Here is a 13,466-nt window from a genome sequence, read left to right as displayed (position 1 = left end):
ATTTTGAAAAGATTTTATGAGATGTAAACTTAATGGACATTCTTAATACATGACAGGTATAAGCAAACGTTTCAAATAAAGACTACTAGATTAAAGGAGAAGAGAAAAGAAATCATTTGTATAACATGAAGTAAAAAAATTCTTGACTTAAAAAATATGAACTAGGAGAGAACATAAAGAATTTATATAAGAATGCGTTTGAATACGTTTAGAGAAATCTTGTTCTCAAAGGATGAGTCACAATTTAGAAGTGAGTCACAGTTTCAAACACTGACTAAATAATATGGACATGTGGCTGAAAACCAAAAACAACTGTAGTAAGGGGAACAATCAAAATCAAAGGGAGAGCAAGGAGCTTATTTCTAGGAAATCACCTCCCACTAGTACTCAGAAAATTAATGGTGAAATGGCTTTACACTAATAATTAGTAGAAATTTATTATACTTGATAGAGATATCTGAAAAGCTGTGTTAATTTGAGATATTAACATATGTGAGTTTTAAAATCAAAATCACTAATCCTTGTGTTGATTTTTTCTGAAATCCATAAGCATTATATGTTATATAATCACTGATATACATAATCATATTTTTGAGATGGATAATTACTTGGGAAAGTGGTCAGATAAAGAAAAGTTCACCATTAACATATTGCACAATTTTATAAAACTGAAACAGTGCATACATACTAGGAGGTCATAGTTGATGGCCGTCAACAAGTATGGTCACATATTCTAATAAGTAATTCAGGAGAAGTGGCACATAGTGTTTAAGAACACAGCTTGTGAGGGGTGCCCAGGTGGGTCAATTGGTTAAGTGTTGGCTTAACCTGATTTTGGCTTAACCTATTTCGGCTCAGGTCATGATCTCAGGGTCATGAGATGGAACCTTAGGTCGAGCCCTGTGTTGGACTCTGTGCTGGGCATAAAGTCTACTTAAGATTTTCTCTGTCTCCTTCTCCCTTTGCCCTTTCCACACCCCTCACTCCTGTTCTCTCTTAAAAAAAGAACACAACTTATGAGATAGAGCCAAGGATCATGTCCCAGCTCTGCCACTTACTATCTTTGTGCCCTTGGATAAATTTCTTAACTTCTCTGAACCCCTGTTACATATACATATACATATACATATACATATACATATACATATACATATACATACATCTGTCTCATGAGGATAAATAATACTGCTCACCTCAGGGAGATTTGGGAGGACTGATAAATGTAAAAGAGTTCCTGCTAAATAATAAGTACTGTTAAGTATTAAGAAAAAGAAGTAAACAAACATTTGGAAAATACTAAACTCTTACATCCTTAAATGTTGCTGAGTAAAGAAACATGAAACTTTCTTATGAGTAAATTAAGAATACATTATTTTTGTGAGGTAATATGATGATAGGTAGGGAAAGGTTAAGTACAGATAATGTTCATTCATCTCTGTGTGTAACAGGGAATGAAAAGAACTGACTTACTATTGTGGAACAGAATAGGAAAATGGTATTGCTTTGTGAGCTGCTATGGGAATGGATTGCTCTGGACAAAGGCTAAGTAGCAAACGGCACTTTCATCCACCCACCCACTACCCATCTACCATCTACCTAACTACCAATCCACCTGTCCAATCCGTAAGTCAACTCTTTATTCAGTGAGGATTAATTAAGCACAGAAGAGCTGTCTGTGTACCTACCTACATCTAAGTACATCTTTGCTTTTGATATTAATGGATGGGGCATTTACACAGAATGAAAAGGCAGTATTGCAGATGGAAGAAAATGGGGTTGAAATGAAAGTCCAAGTTGTTTAAAAATGGAATAGGACATTTAAAAAAGGGGTGGCACTGGGACCTTCAAAATTTATTCAAATGCTTCTTTATTGCTCTGACTGATAGCAAGGAATTCTCCTCTAGTGTAATACACCAAAGAGTAATGAATTTCACTGTCTTTCCTCTTTCCTAGGCTGTATCTGTCTAGAAGGCCTAGGAACAGGCAAGATCCTTCAACAATCACTTTTCTGGTACTGTGGCAATCAAGTAAGGAAGAGAGAAATGCCTGGTGAACATCATAGGGTAGTTATGTGGGTTGCTCCACTATCACAGATTCATTCTACTAACTGGGCAGGCTTAGAGAGACAAGTGCCCCAATTAAGTTGTGGGTTATATTAATATAGTAAAAATATCACACATTAAATTACAAAGTAGCAATGTAATAATGTAAAAATAATTATTTTAAAGAATTCTTAAGTACTTTAAATTCAGTATCCAAAGGGTCAATTATACATTCTAATACCTTGCATCATTAAAAAAAAAAAAAAGAATAGTGTAGTTTTGAGAATACAGAATATCATCAGAGGTACAGCTTTACTAAAAAAACCTCTACCAGAAAGAAAGGCAAGAATTTAATATATGTACAAACCTATACATAAAGGCTTTAGGGATTTCGGGTCCTAGTTTTTTCTCATGCTGTGTATCTTAAATGAATACAGCTTTAATGCTGCTTTAAATGCTGAGTATGTATAAAATCAGGACTCTGAAGCAGCAATTTTATAATTTGTATATAAATTACCATTTCCAATCAAAAAGCATTCAAAATATTTTATCTGAATCACATCTGGCATCCGTGACTCACCAAGATAGATGCCTCAGTCTTTGCTAGAAAGTAGAAACTCAGAGAGTAATCACTTTTGCTATGGCAACCACTGCAGTGCAATTTCCACAGTGACATGGAATGGAACAAACTGGACTTAGAATATTCTAGGAACCTCTCTAATCACCTTATGTTCCAAATGGCAATGTGTAAATATACAAATGATTTCGGTTTTACCAAAAATTTATAATAGTATTGTCTTTGGTGGGATAGGGGCAGGTCAAGAGGAGGGAAACAAAGGTTCAGCAGGTTAGAGAGAAAACTGTTTAAATTGGTTGCTTTTACTTTGATCATGTCAGAATAAAATGGCATTAGAAGGACCCAAAATATATTGAGAAGCTATGCAAATACTTCAGTTTGTTTCAATGTTAAATAATATATACTATAGATAATACACATTGTCAGAATTCAGGAATTAGAAAAACATAAATATGAGGACTAAGAATAAAAATTTATAAGGACCCAGGAGGTCTCCTGAAATCAGTACCCATCTATTTTAGAGATTCAGAACACTTTTTAGTTGAAGGACTTAACTTTAATCAAAATGAGCAAAAGTAATGTTAGATCAGTCCTCATCATAAAAATGACATTTAGACATTCTGGTTTAGTAGGATTATGGTTAAAGATACTTAAGACATATCCTAAATTTGGGCTCAATTCTCATAAACCAATTAGTAAATAAACTAGAATGTATTTTCATTTAATTGAATTATTCCTTCAAAATTGTTCATTGAGTATTTACAATGTGACTGGCACTGCTCCAGGTCTGAAATAAGCAGTGAATAAAACACACCATATATGGAGTATATTCTAGTGACAGTACATGAGTAAAATGCACAGTATGTCAGATATTGATAAATGCCATGAAGAAAAATAAAGAAGGAAAGGAGATAGGTGTGTTGGGGGGAGGGGCAGAATTTACATACAGCGATCAGGGAACGTCTCCTGAATAGGGTGATATTTCAGCAAGACTAGTAGGTTATCAGGAAGTGGCCCATGAGAAATATCAGGAGGAAGAACATTCTACAGAGAATGAGCAAAGGCAGAAGCTCTCAGAGAAAACTGTGCCTGGCCTGTTTGAAGAATACAAAGAGGCCAGTGTGGCTGGAATATGGTTATATTTACACTATTAGGAAGAAAGGTGGGGTACTTTGCAGTTACTCCTCCATTTATCCATCATCCATCTTCTAAAAGGCATTTAAACAAAGATATACTGATACCCAACTCTGTGTCTCTCTAGAGTTTGTACCTCCCATTTGTATCTTGTTTCAGTGTCTGACAGATATCTCGAACTTAACATGCCTGAAACAGAACTATTAATTAACAGAAATCCAAATTTACTCTTCCTACTCCTTTTCTACCTTAGTGAATGTGCCTAGGTGTCACCATCGAGACAGTTATTTAAGCCCAACACCTAGAAGTCATCCTTTCTTCTTCTCTTCCCTCCAACATCCAATCTATCAGCAAGTTCTGTCAACTTTGTCTCCAGCATCTAAATATGACAGCTTCTCTTATCTCTTAATGATTGCCCTGGTCCAAGTCATCATATCCTTTTGCCAAGTCTCCTTGAAGATTTCAATTACATCTACATTAACCTAAATTCTTTACCTAGGTCCACAAGGCCCCAAAGACCTGGCCAAGTGCCAGCCTTCTTTTTGTTCCTTCAGCATTGACTTAGGTGTTATCGCTACACGGAATACTCTCCCAAGACCTCCTGTGACTTCATTGAAGTCTTGGGTCAAATACGACCTCCAATCAGCTATGGAAAACAGCCCTTCTTACTTCCTAATATAGAACTTTATTTTCACTTTCTAAAAATACCTTACTAATTTAATTCTTCTTGTCTTTTCCTTCTCAGTTGAATTTTAATTTATGAGAGCAGGGTTCTTATATGCTTCACTTGTGGTATATGCCAAGCAGGTAGAAGAGAGCAGTCCAAAAGTAAGCACTCAGAAAATATTTTTGAATAGATTAACATCTTATACATCTTTCAGTATAAAACAGGAAGAAAACTGGATGGAAAAACAACTGATCACTATACAATTTTAAAAATACACTATTCGATTGAACTGATATGTCTGTATCACAAAATTCAAAGGAGAATACAAGTATTATATTTCAAATTCCTTGAATCCAGGAATTACATCTAATTTGTCCATATTTCATATATTAAAGTATTCTGTATTTGTATTTACTTAATACATTTTGACTGGTGACGAAGGTGCTATGGTAGTACATTTAAGAGAGAGTATCTGAAACCACAAACATTTCTCTGAATTCAGTTGTAATTCAGTGTTAAAAAGTGTTACTTTTTGATGAAAAAACAAATAAAGCTACTTAACAAAAGAGCAGCCAATTTCCAAGTATAAGAAACAAACAAACTCTACTATTAAGTCTTTGGAATAAAAAGCAGTCTTAAATGACTTATAATGAGACCAAGCCTAGAAAACATAACACCTACAACTTTCCCCTATATAATCTTTTTTATAATATAATTGTCATCTATTTGAAAGCATTTGATTTTTAAAATTCTTTTGTAAAAGAGAATACAAACATTCAATTCTCTATTCACATTCAGACTAAATATGAAATTTAAATTTTTGTACATGGCTCATATGACTTACTTTTATTAACAGATCAAGTATTAACAAGAAACAACTTTCATTTGACAGATTGTTATTGAATATACCTAATTCTAAAACAAGAGAAAGTATTAATGCCATGTTATTTTGAACTAAGCATTTCAGCTCTATCATGGTTAATCTGGAATTAAAATTTGAATTTTTACCAAGCAGCACACAGACTTCATGAAATAATTTGATTTTGGGGTTTCCCTCTTTTTCTCCTTCACTTTAATAACCATCATTGATTAATTACTGGGCTAGGCAATGGGGATACTCAGTAAGATTGGGTCTCAATCATCAGTGATACCATCTATGTTAATAATGTCCAAGGGTGACCAGGTTTTATATTTTCATCAGCCCCTTTATTTCTTTTTTATTTTATTTTATTTTTTAAATTTTATTTATTTATTTGACAGAGATCACAAGTAGGCAGAGAGGCAGGCAGAGAGAGAGAGAGAGAGAGAGAGAGAGAGAGGGAGGAGGAAGCAGGCTCCCAGCTGAGCAGAGACCCCCGTTGTGGGACTCGATCCCAGGACTCTGGGATCATGACCTGAGCTGAAGGCAGAGGCTTTAACCCACTGAGCCACCCAGGCGCCCCAGCCCCTTTATTTCTTATAAAATTATTTAGATGACCTGATTGACAATTCCCAGGCTTCACCAACATTCTAGGTATTCTCCCTTCACTTGAAGAATAAAGTGTGATCTTCTTATGATGATCTGATATACATGAGTTAGCCTCAGATTTGGATACACAAATTTATGAATTATGAGATTTAAAATGATTCAATTTATAGAAAATGCTAACATTCTATTAAGCTTTCAATTCTCCCTTTAGTTTTGTAGCTACTTTTATAGCTTTTTATTGATTTCTAACTACATCTGGCATGCAAAATTAATGTTTTCTCTAAGTCTGGTTATAATTCTATTTGATAGAAAAAAAATGTACCTTATTTTTCTTGACCTTTTGGTCCTATGTAATTTAATAAAGAGATACCACTGTATTTGTAGAAATTCTAGAATATGATATCCTGACACAACTCTAACATATAGTTTAAAAGGGTTAACAGTATGATAGGACACAAAATAAGCTTTCTAGAAGTTGACTGCTTAATTATTAGAGGCATCTATGGGTTGCAGATCTCCCAAGTACCTTCTTGACACTAACCAGTAGCAGCACTATTTATGAGCTCATTCTAAGGCTCAGAGACTGCCAAAGAGTTTTACAAACAATACCTTTTGGGTCACTAGAACCCTTGTAACCTGTAAATGCAAAGGCCTTTTCTTGTCATAATAACGTCACTGGTTTTGGACCACGTTTTAGTTCTTCTTTTTCTCTTCTTCCTCTGTCAAGCTATTTATATTCTCTTTTTTGGAGGGCTCATTTGGGTCTTGACTTCTTAACTCTTGGAGGACTATTAAACTTACTTTGCCTTATTCCTGAACCTACGTTTCCAAATGTTCCAGATTTGTTCTCTTATTAGTATAATTAACATGTTGACTTTAAGGTATCTCTAAAGTATTCAAACCAGCTTTCTCTTCTAATTACCTTTGTCTATGAAGGAAGTAGACAAAATAATTCCTTTAGTCATTCAGAGGCTTTTGTTTTTAACTCTCTAGTGTCAAACCAATCACTAAATTTACTGATTGTTTCTTTGCAATGTTTCTCACACTTGTCCTTCCAATTTATTGACGAAATTAGTGCATGCTTTTACCACTTCAGACCTGGCCTGTCTCCTGACCAGTTTCTATCCCCAGAAAACCCACTATTTTAAGACTTTAAATTTGCCTCTCTTTTGATACAAAAACTTCAGGCATATCAGAGATTTTCATAATTTTCCCCTGAATTTCTATTCTATGTCCAAGAAGTAAATACCTTCTGCATATTCCATCAGACCAGAAGATTTTTATTTTCTGAAGTTAATATAAAAAGGTAATAATAAGGGGCACATAGGGTGGCTCAGTGGGTTAAGCCTCTACCTTTGGCTCAGGTCATGATCCCAGGGTCCTGGGATCAAGGCTTGCATTGGGATCTCTGCTCAGCGGGGAGCCTGCTTTCCCCCTCTCTCTGCCTACCTCTCTGCCTACTTGTGATGTCTCTCTCTCTGTCAAATAAAGAAATAAAAAATCTTTAAAAAAAAAGGTAATAATAAAAAGATGTTCAAAACTATTCTACTACTTCCCACTGCTTTCACAGAATAAAATTAACATCTGTTCATCTGCTATCATATGGTAATTCAATGTGTTCTCAGTCCATTTTTATAGTTTTTATATTTTTACAGAAAGCCTCTTCAAGCCTAAGTGGTTTATTTACCAGTCACTAACCATACCCTGTTTTTATACCTCTATATATTTTTAGCCAAACCTCAGAGTTGTTTCAAAGTCCAGTCCAAAATCTCACCTTTTTTGTGAGTCTTCCTACCCTTTCTCAGCCTAAAGTGATTTGATTTGCCATAACACTTTGCATCTTGTCTGTGGCATTAATTCCGTATTTAACAGGGAAATATAGTCTGGTTTCACTTATGTTGTGGCAGTTGTTACTCTAGTCTTGTGCTTTTTTTTTTTTTTTAAACATATAATGTATTATTTGCCCCAGGGGTACAGGTCTGTGAATTATCAGGCTTACACATTTCATAGCACTCACCATAGCATATACCCTCCCCAATGTCCATAATCTAGCCACCCTATCCCTTCCTTCCCCCACCCCATCAACCTTCAGTTTGTTACTGAGATTAAGAGTCTCTTATGGTTTGCCTCCCTCCCCGGTCTCATCTTATTTCATTTTTTCCCCTCTCTACCCCCCTTGACCCCTTGCCCCCTGCCCCGTCTCTCAAATTCCTCATATCAGAAAGATCATATGATACTTGTCCTTCTCTGATTGACTTATTTTGCTTAGCATGATACCCTCTAGGTTCCATCCAGGTCATTGCAAATGGCAAGACTTCGTTTCTTTTGATGGCTGCATAGTATTCCTGTGTGTGTGTGTGTGTGTGTGTGTGTGTGTGTGTGTGTGTGTGTCTTTTTACAACTTTGTCTTTTGTTTTCCCAACTAGACTATACATTTCTTAAAGGCAAGGACCTTACATTAAAATCTATACTTTCTTATGTGGCATTCGGTATAATATTTGAAACATAAGAGAGGTCTAACTTTTGCATTTTTTTGTAGGTATTAAAGATCTTGTTAAAATTAAAGATCTGTTAAAGTACATGATGCTCTCTAAAGAAGTTCATCCAACTCAGAGGATAGGATCAATTGCATATAAACTTAGAGAAGTACTACACCAAAAAAATAAGACACTTTAGGTACATACTTTGGTTTCTTTCTTGCCATTGCTGACTATTACTCTTCCATAATTTACTTTTTCATTATTAAATTAATATATTAATCTAACCACACAACAGAAAATCTGAAAAACAGAATAAGATAACCTATTAAACTGCTTTCACACAACCATTACTATAGTTTGTATATGTATATATATATATGTATATATATATATACAGTTTGATATATTTTTTTCTAATTTTTTAAGATGATTGCATTGTATAACATATTGTTTTAATTTCTTTTTTTAATAGTTAATATGACTGAACACTTAAATGTGTTTTTTTCTTCTAACAGAATCTTCATAACCATCATTTTTGTTGGCTGTATAATATTCTATGCAGTTTTATTTAGCTGATTTCTGGAATAATATGTCTTTGTCTTTTTTTTTTTAAGATTTTATTTATTTATTTGACAGAGAAAGACAAAGTGAGAGAGGGAACACAAGCAGGGGGAGTGGGAGAAGGAGAAGCAGACTTCCTGCTAAGCCAGGAACCTGATGCGGGGCTTGATCCCAGGACTCTGGGATCATGACCTGAGCTGAAGGCAGACACTTAATGACTGAGCCACCTAGGCACCCCTGTCTTTGTCTTATTAAGGAAATGAATATCATTATATTTAGCTTGAATAATTATCCTGCTTTTTTTTTTGGCAAAAGCTCCTGCTTTGTGTGATTTCAAATCACTCTACCTACCTCCCTTTGGCTATACCAGAATAGCCTAAATTTAAAGTACACATTTTAAAATCTTTAACAAAACATTTTATGTTAATAACTAAAAATTTCATCATAACTGTAAGACAACTTCTGTTTCTAGACAACTTAAGTGAGCTGGAAGCCATTAAACCCTCCTTTCTTGTACAGGATTCTTCCCGTGAGTCTATTATTTATTCAAGCATGCGCTTTTTTAATTAAAAAAACATTTTTTTTAATGCATTGTTACCCATTTGGTAAATAGTGAATTTCTGAAATCATGCTGATTTCCTGGCCGTCAACCTCATCTCTTGGCTTGGTTCTGAGAGAAAGAGATAGAGTGAGAGAGTGTGCACATGCACATGCATGTGCCTTGCACAGGGGAGTTAAGGATGGAGAGCAGGATGCAATTCACAGATGTATTCAAATGTAGAGAAAATGTATATTTTGTATATATTAATATTTATAACCTTATTCAATGTCATCTGCTTTTTTGGACTCATTAGCGGTCTTGTTTTTTGATAATACCCAACTAAAAATACAAGGATTTTTAAAAAGACATTGTGGGATATTCACTTAAAGCTTACCGATATATTTAAAGTGTTTACTGACATTAGGGAGATTCAAATGGTTTTAACCACATTGAGATACCACCTTACACCAGTTAGAATGTCCAAAATTAGCAAGACAGGAAACAACATGTGTTGGAGAGGATGTGGAGAAAGGGGAACCCTCTTACACTGTTGGTGGGAATGCAAGTCGATGCAGCCACTTTGGAGAACAGTGTAGAGATTCCTCAAGAAATTAAAAATAGAGCTTCCCTATGACCCTGCAATTGCACTACTGGGTATTTACCCCAAAGATACAGATGTAGTGAAAAGAAGGGCCATCTGTACCCCAATGTTTATAGCAGCAATGGCCACAGTCGCCGAACTGTGGAAAGAACCAAGATGCCCTTCAACGGATGAATGGATAAGGAAGAGGTGGTCCATATACACTATGGAGTATTACGTCTCCATCAGAAAGGATGAATACCCAACTTTTGTAGCAACATGGATGGGACTGGAAGAGATTATGCTGAGTGAAATAAGTCAAGCAGAGACAGTCAATTATCATATGGTTTCACTTATTTGTGGAGCATAACAAATAACATGGAGGACATAGGGAGATGGAGCAGAGAAGGGAGTTGAGGGAAACTGGAAGGAGAGGTGAACCATGAGAGATTATGGACTCTGAAAAACAACCTGAGGGTTTTGAAGGGGCGGTGGGTGGGAGGTTGGGGGAGCCAGGTGGTGTAGGTATTAAGGAGGGCACGTATTGCATGGAGCACTGGGTGTGGTGCAAAAACAATGAATAATGTTACCCTGAAAAGAAATTAAATTAAAAAAAAAAAAAGAATATGCACATAAAGATTCCCCATGCCTTAACATGAATTGATAAGCTAACATCTTGTTAGCTTCCAAGTTTTTGCAATTATAAATAAAACTGTTATAAACAAAACAAAACAAAACAAAAAATAAAAAAAAATAAAGTGTTTACTGATATGTTACCTAAAGTCATTAAAAATATGGGGATATATAGCTATGTTTCTTAATGGACTGCATCCTATATTCTGCACATTTAAAAATACTAATATTTAAATGTCTATATTTATGGTTAGAAGAATTAAAAAAAATTAAGTAAAGCTACTAACAATTTTGTTAAAAACAAGGCTATTGAAAAACAATCTGAGGGTTTTGAAGGGGCGGGGGGTGGGAGGTTGGGGGAACCAGGTGGTGGGTATTAGAGAGGGCACGGATTGCATGGAGCACTGGGTGTGGTGCAAAAACGACGAATACTGTTACGCTGAAAAAAAAACAAACCAAAAACCCAAGGCACTTTATCATACAAAACACACAATTACAAAACAAGTAACTTCAATTCTGACTTTTTTCCCTCCCAATTTGGGGATTCTTAGGCAGAGGTTAAAGGGAGGTATATGTGCCCTCTGATAATCCTATAACGCATATATACTTTTTTCCCTATAGAGAGACTTGTAAAAGTATTTGTCATTAATCCAGCAAGTCAGTCAGCAAATATAAAAAAAATATTTCGTGTATTCTATAACTTGACTATTAGCTTATTAAAGACTATAAATCAAATACCAGAAATCTGCTCAAAATCAAAGTAATATTCAACATAATGAAACTAAAATACAGCACAACATAGAGATGTATGTTCATGTTTCCATCAAATAACGCTATTAAACTTGCTTTAGGTGCCTTAGGATTTATCTCGAGGACACTGAATGATGAGTTGATTTAGTCAACTGAGCAAAGAGCAGTAACAATAAACAATAAGCAATAAAACCAGGTAAGCCTGATGAAAAGACTCACACAGTAATTTCTTGTGATCTTACTGTGTGCTGGACACTATGCTTTACTCACATTGTGTTATTCACTGTAGTCTTGTGAACTGGATAGGACTCTCACCGTCATTTTATGAATGAGGAAACTGAGGCCTCTGGACATGATGACATGTCATCTGGATTCTGAGGAATAGGCTGAGGTGTTTATCGGCAGAATGAAGGAAAGCAGGAGGGGAGTGAGCTTCAAACTCTTAGATGGTGGTAATCTATCTACTTTCTCACTGAATACCAAAATTCTTTTTAATAAATGGCAAATGCTGAAAGCCATATGTGTTTTAGATGTTCCTAACTGAAGTAAACTCGATTTACGGTATAGAATCTTACGGAAAACAGAGATGCATGTGTTCTCATGCGGCAAATTCCTAATAGATGTTGTTATTCTTTGGAATTAAGATGTAAATAAAAATGGATTTATGGTGATGTAAATAAAAAGTTTCAAGAGGTCAGGTTAACTCTGTTTGTTTGTTTGTTTTTGGTTCCATAATCTAGATATATATGAAGACTTCACAATGATTACTATTTGGTATTCTCTAGAAAAGCCTCAATAGACTTCCTTGTTTTGCATGTTACTCCTGCAAAAAGGAGTCTTTGAAGTTCAAATTACACTTTAAATGTAAATGTCATAAATTGCTCCTTGTATTAAGGAACTGACCACCTACAATGCATAATACTAGAAAAGACATCTTTAAAATCTTTAATACTCCTGAAGACAACAAAATTATATTCAGGTATAGGAAATTAATATGAGTAGGTTAGAGAGAGGGGTGGAATTTGGAAGTTGAAAAGAATCTTACCAAAGTCTGCAAATGCGGACTGCCCGACCACCATCATATTTTGAGGTTTTTCAAATATAGTACTGAGAGAGAAATTTCCATCCTGTTAATGGCAGAAAATTTTGGGTTAGACTATCATAATTCATTCATTTGTCAAGTGTGAAAGAAAGCATTTAAACTGAAGCAGGGAAATAAATAATTTAAGGCTTTTGTTGTACTGTACAAAAATTATTCTACTTTCCTATAATACCTTTATCATTAAAAAAAAAAAAGAAACTGCTGTGAGTTGATAAAGATTGCCTGGAGTGCTTTTCTGCTGTCCCTTTCAGTTGTATATCCTTTACTAAATCTTCTTTATAATTTCAGATGTAATGACTGTCTTCTACTTTCAAGTACCATGGAAACAGTATTATATTTGGTATATTCTTTATATTTGGTAAAATAAAGAAGTATGAAAAAACATTCCTACCTCGAGGGAGCTTATAGCCCAGTTGGGAGATAAGATATGTGAGGGAAATAGAACTTCTGAAGGTAATATATATAAATGGTACAAGTAGCAAAGACACTATGTTTCACAGATTTCAAAGATTTCTATTGGGCATAATTAAGAAAAAATTAAGATTCAAATGAAATGAGAATTCCACTGATCCTTACAGAGCTAATTACTTAGCAATTCAAGTTTATGTATCATTGAGAAAAGGGAGTAAAGGATTAAGACTGGCAGGTACTAGGGGTGGCTAAGCTAAATAAAAAAAGAAAACCCATTAGAGATCATTTGTTTCAGTTACTCTTTCTAAAATGGAGAATTACACATCTTACTTATAAAAATATGCATTTCTTTAAATTATTCTTTCCTTTCTATAATTTTAGGTGACAATACAAGAAAAATCAGCCAAACCTGAATTTGGGATCTGAAGCACTCTTTTTATCACTGACATCTTTATTTACTATTTGACATACTGACTCTGATTACTACATACTTTATACAGTTATCTATATGTTGAAGAAT

General features: G+C 34.7%; 1 protein-coding gene across 1 annotated transcript in view; it reads right to left on the bottom strand.

The window, feature by feature from the left end:
* Window positions 1-13,466, bottom strand: part of ITFG1 (integrin alpha FG-GAP repeat containing 1) — a 289,345-nt gene that overhangs the window by 167,064 nt on the left and 108,815 nt on the right. Inside the window, exon 8 of the mRNA XM_032854567.1 lies at window positions 12,479-12,560. Coding sequence (XP_032710458.1) covers window positions 12,479-12,560 — 82 coding nt within the window. The remainder of the gene's footprint in view (window positions 1-12,478; window positions 12,561-13,466) is intronic.

The sequence above is a fragment of the Lontra canadensis genome, unplaced genomic scaffold (genome assembly GCF_010015895.1).
Source record: "Lontra canadensis isolate GAN:19392208 unplaced genomic scaffold, GSC_riverotter_1.0 scaffold8, whole genome shotgun sequence".
Lineage (NCBI taxonomy): Eukaryota > Metazoa > Chordata > Mammalia > Carnivora > Mustelidae > Lontra > Lontra canadensis.
Note: the sequence above shows the minus strand (reverse complement) of the source record. Positions and strands in the feature narration are given on the sequence as shown.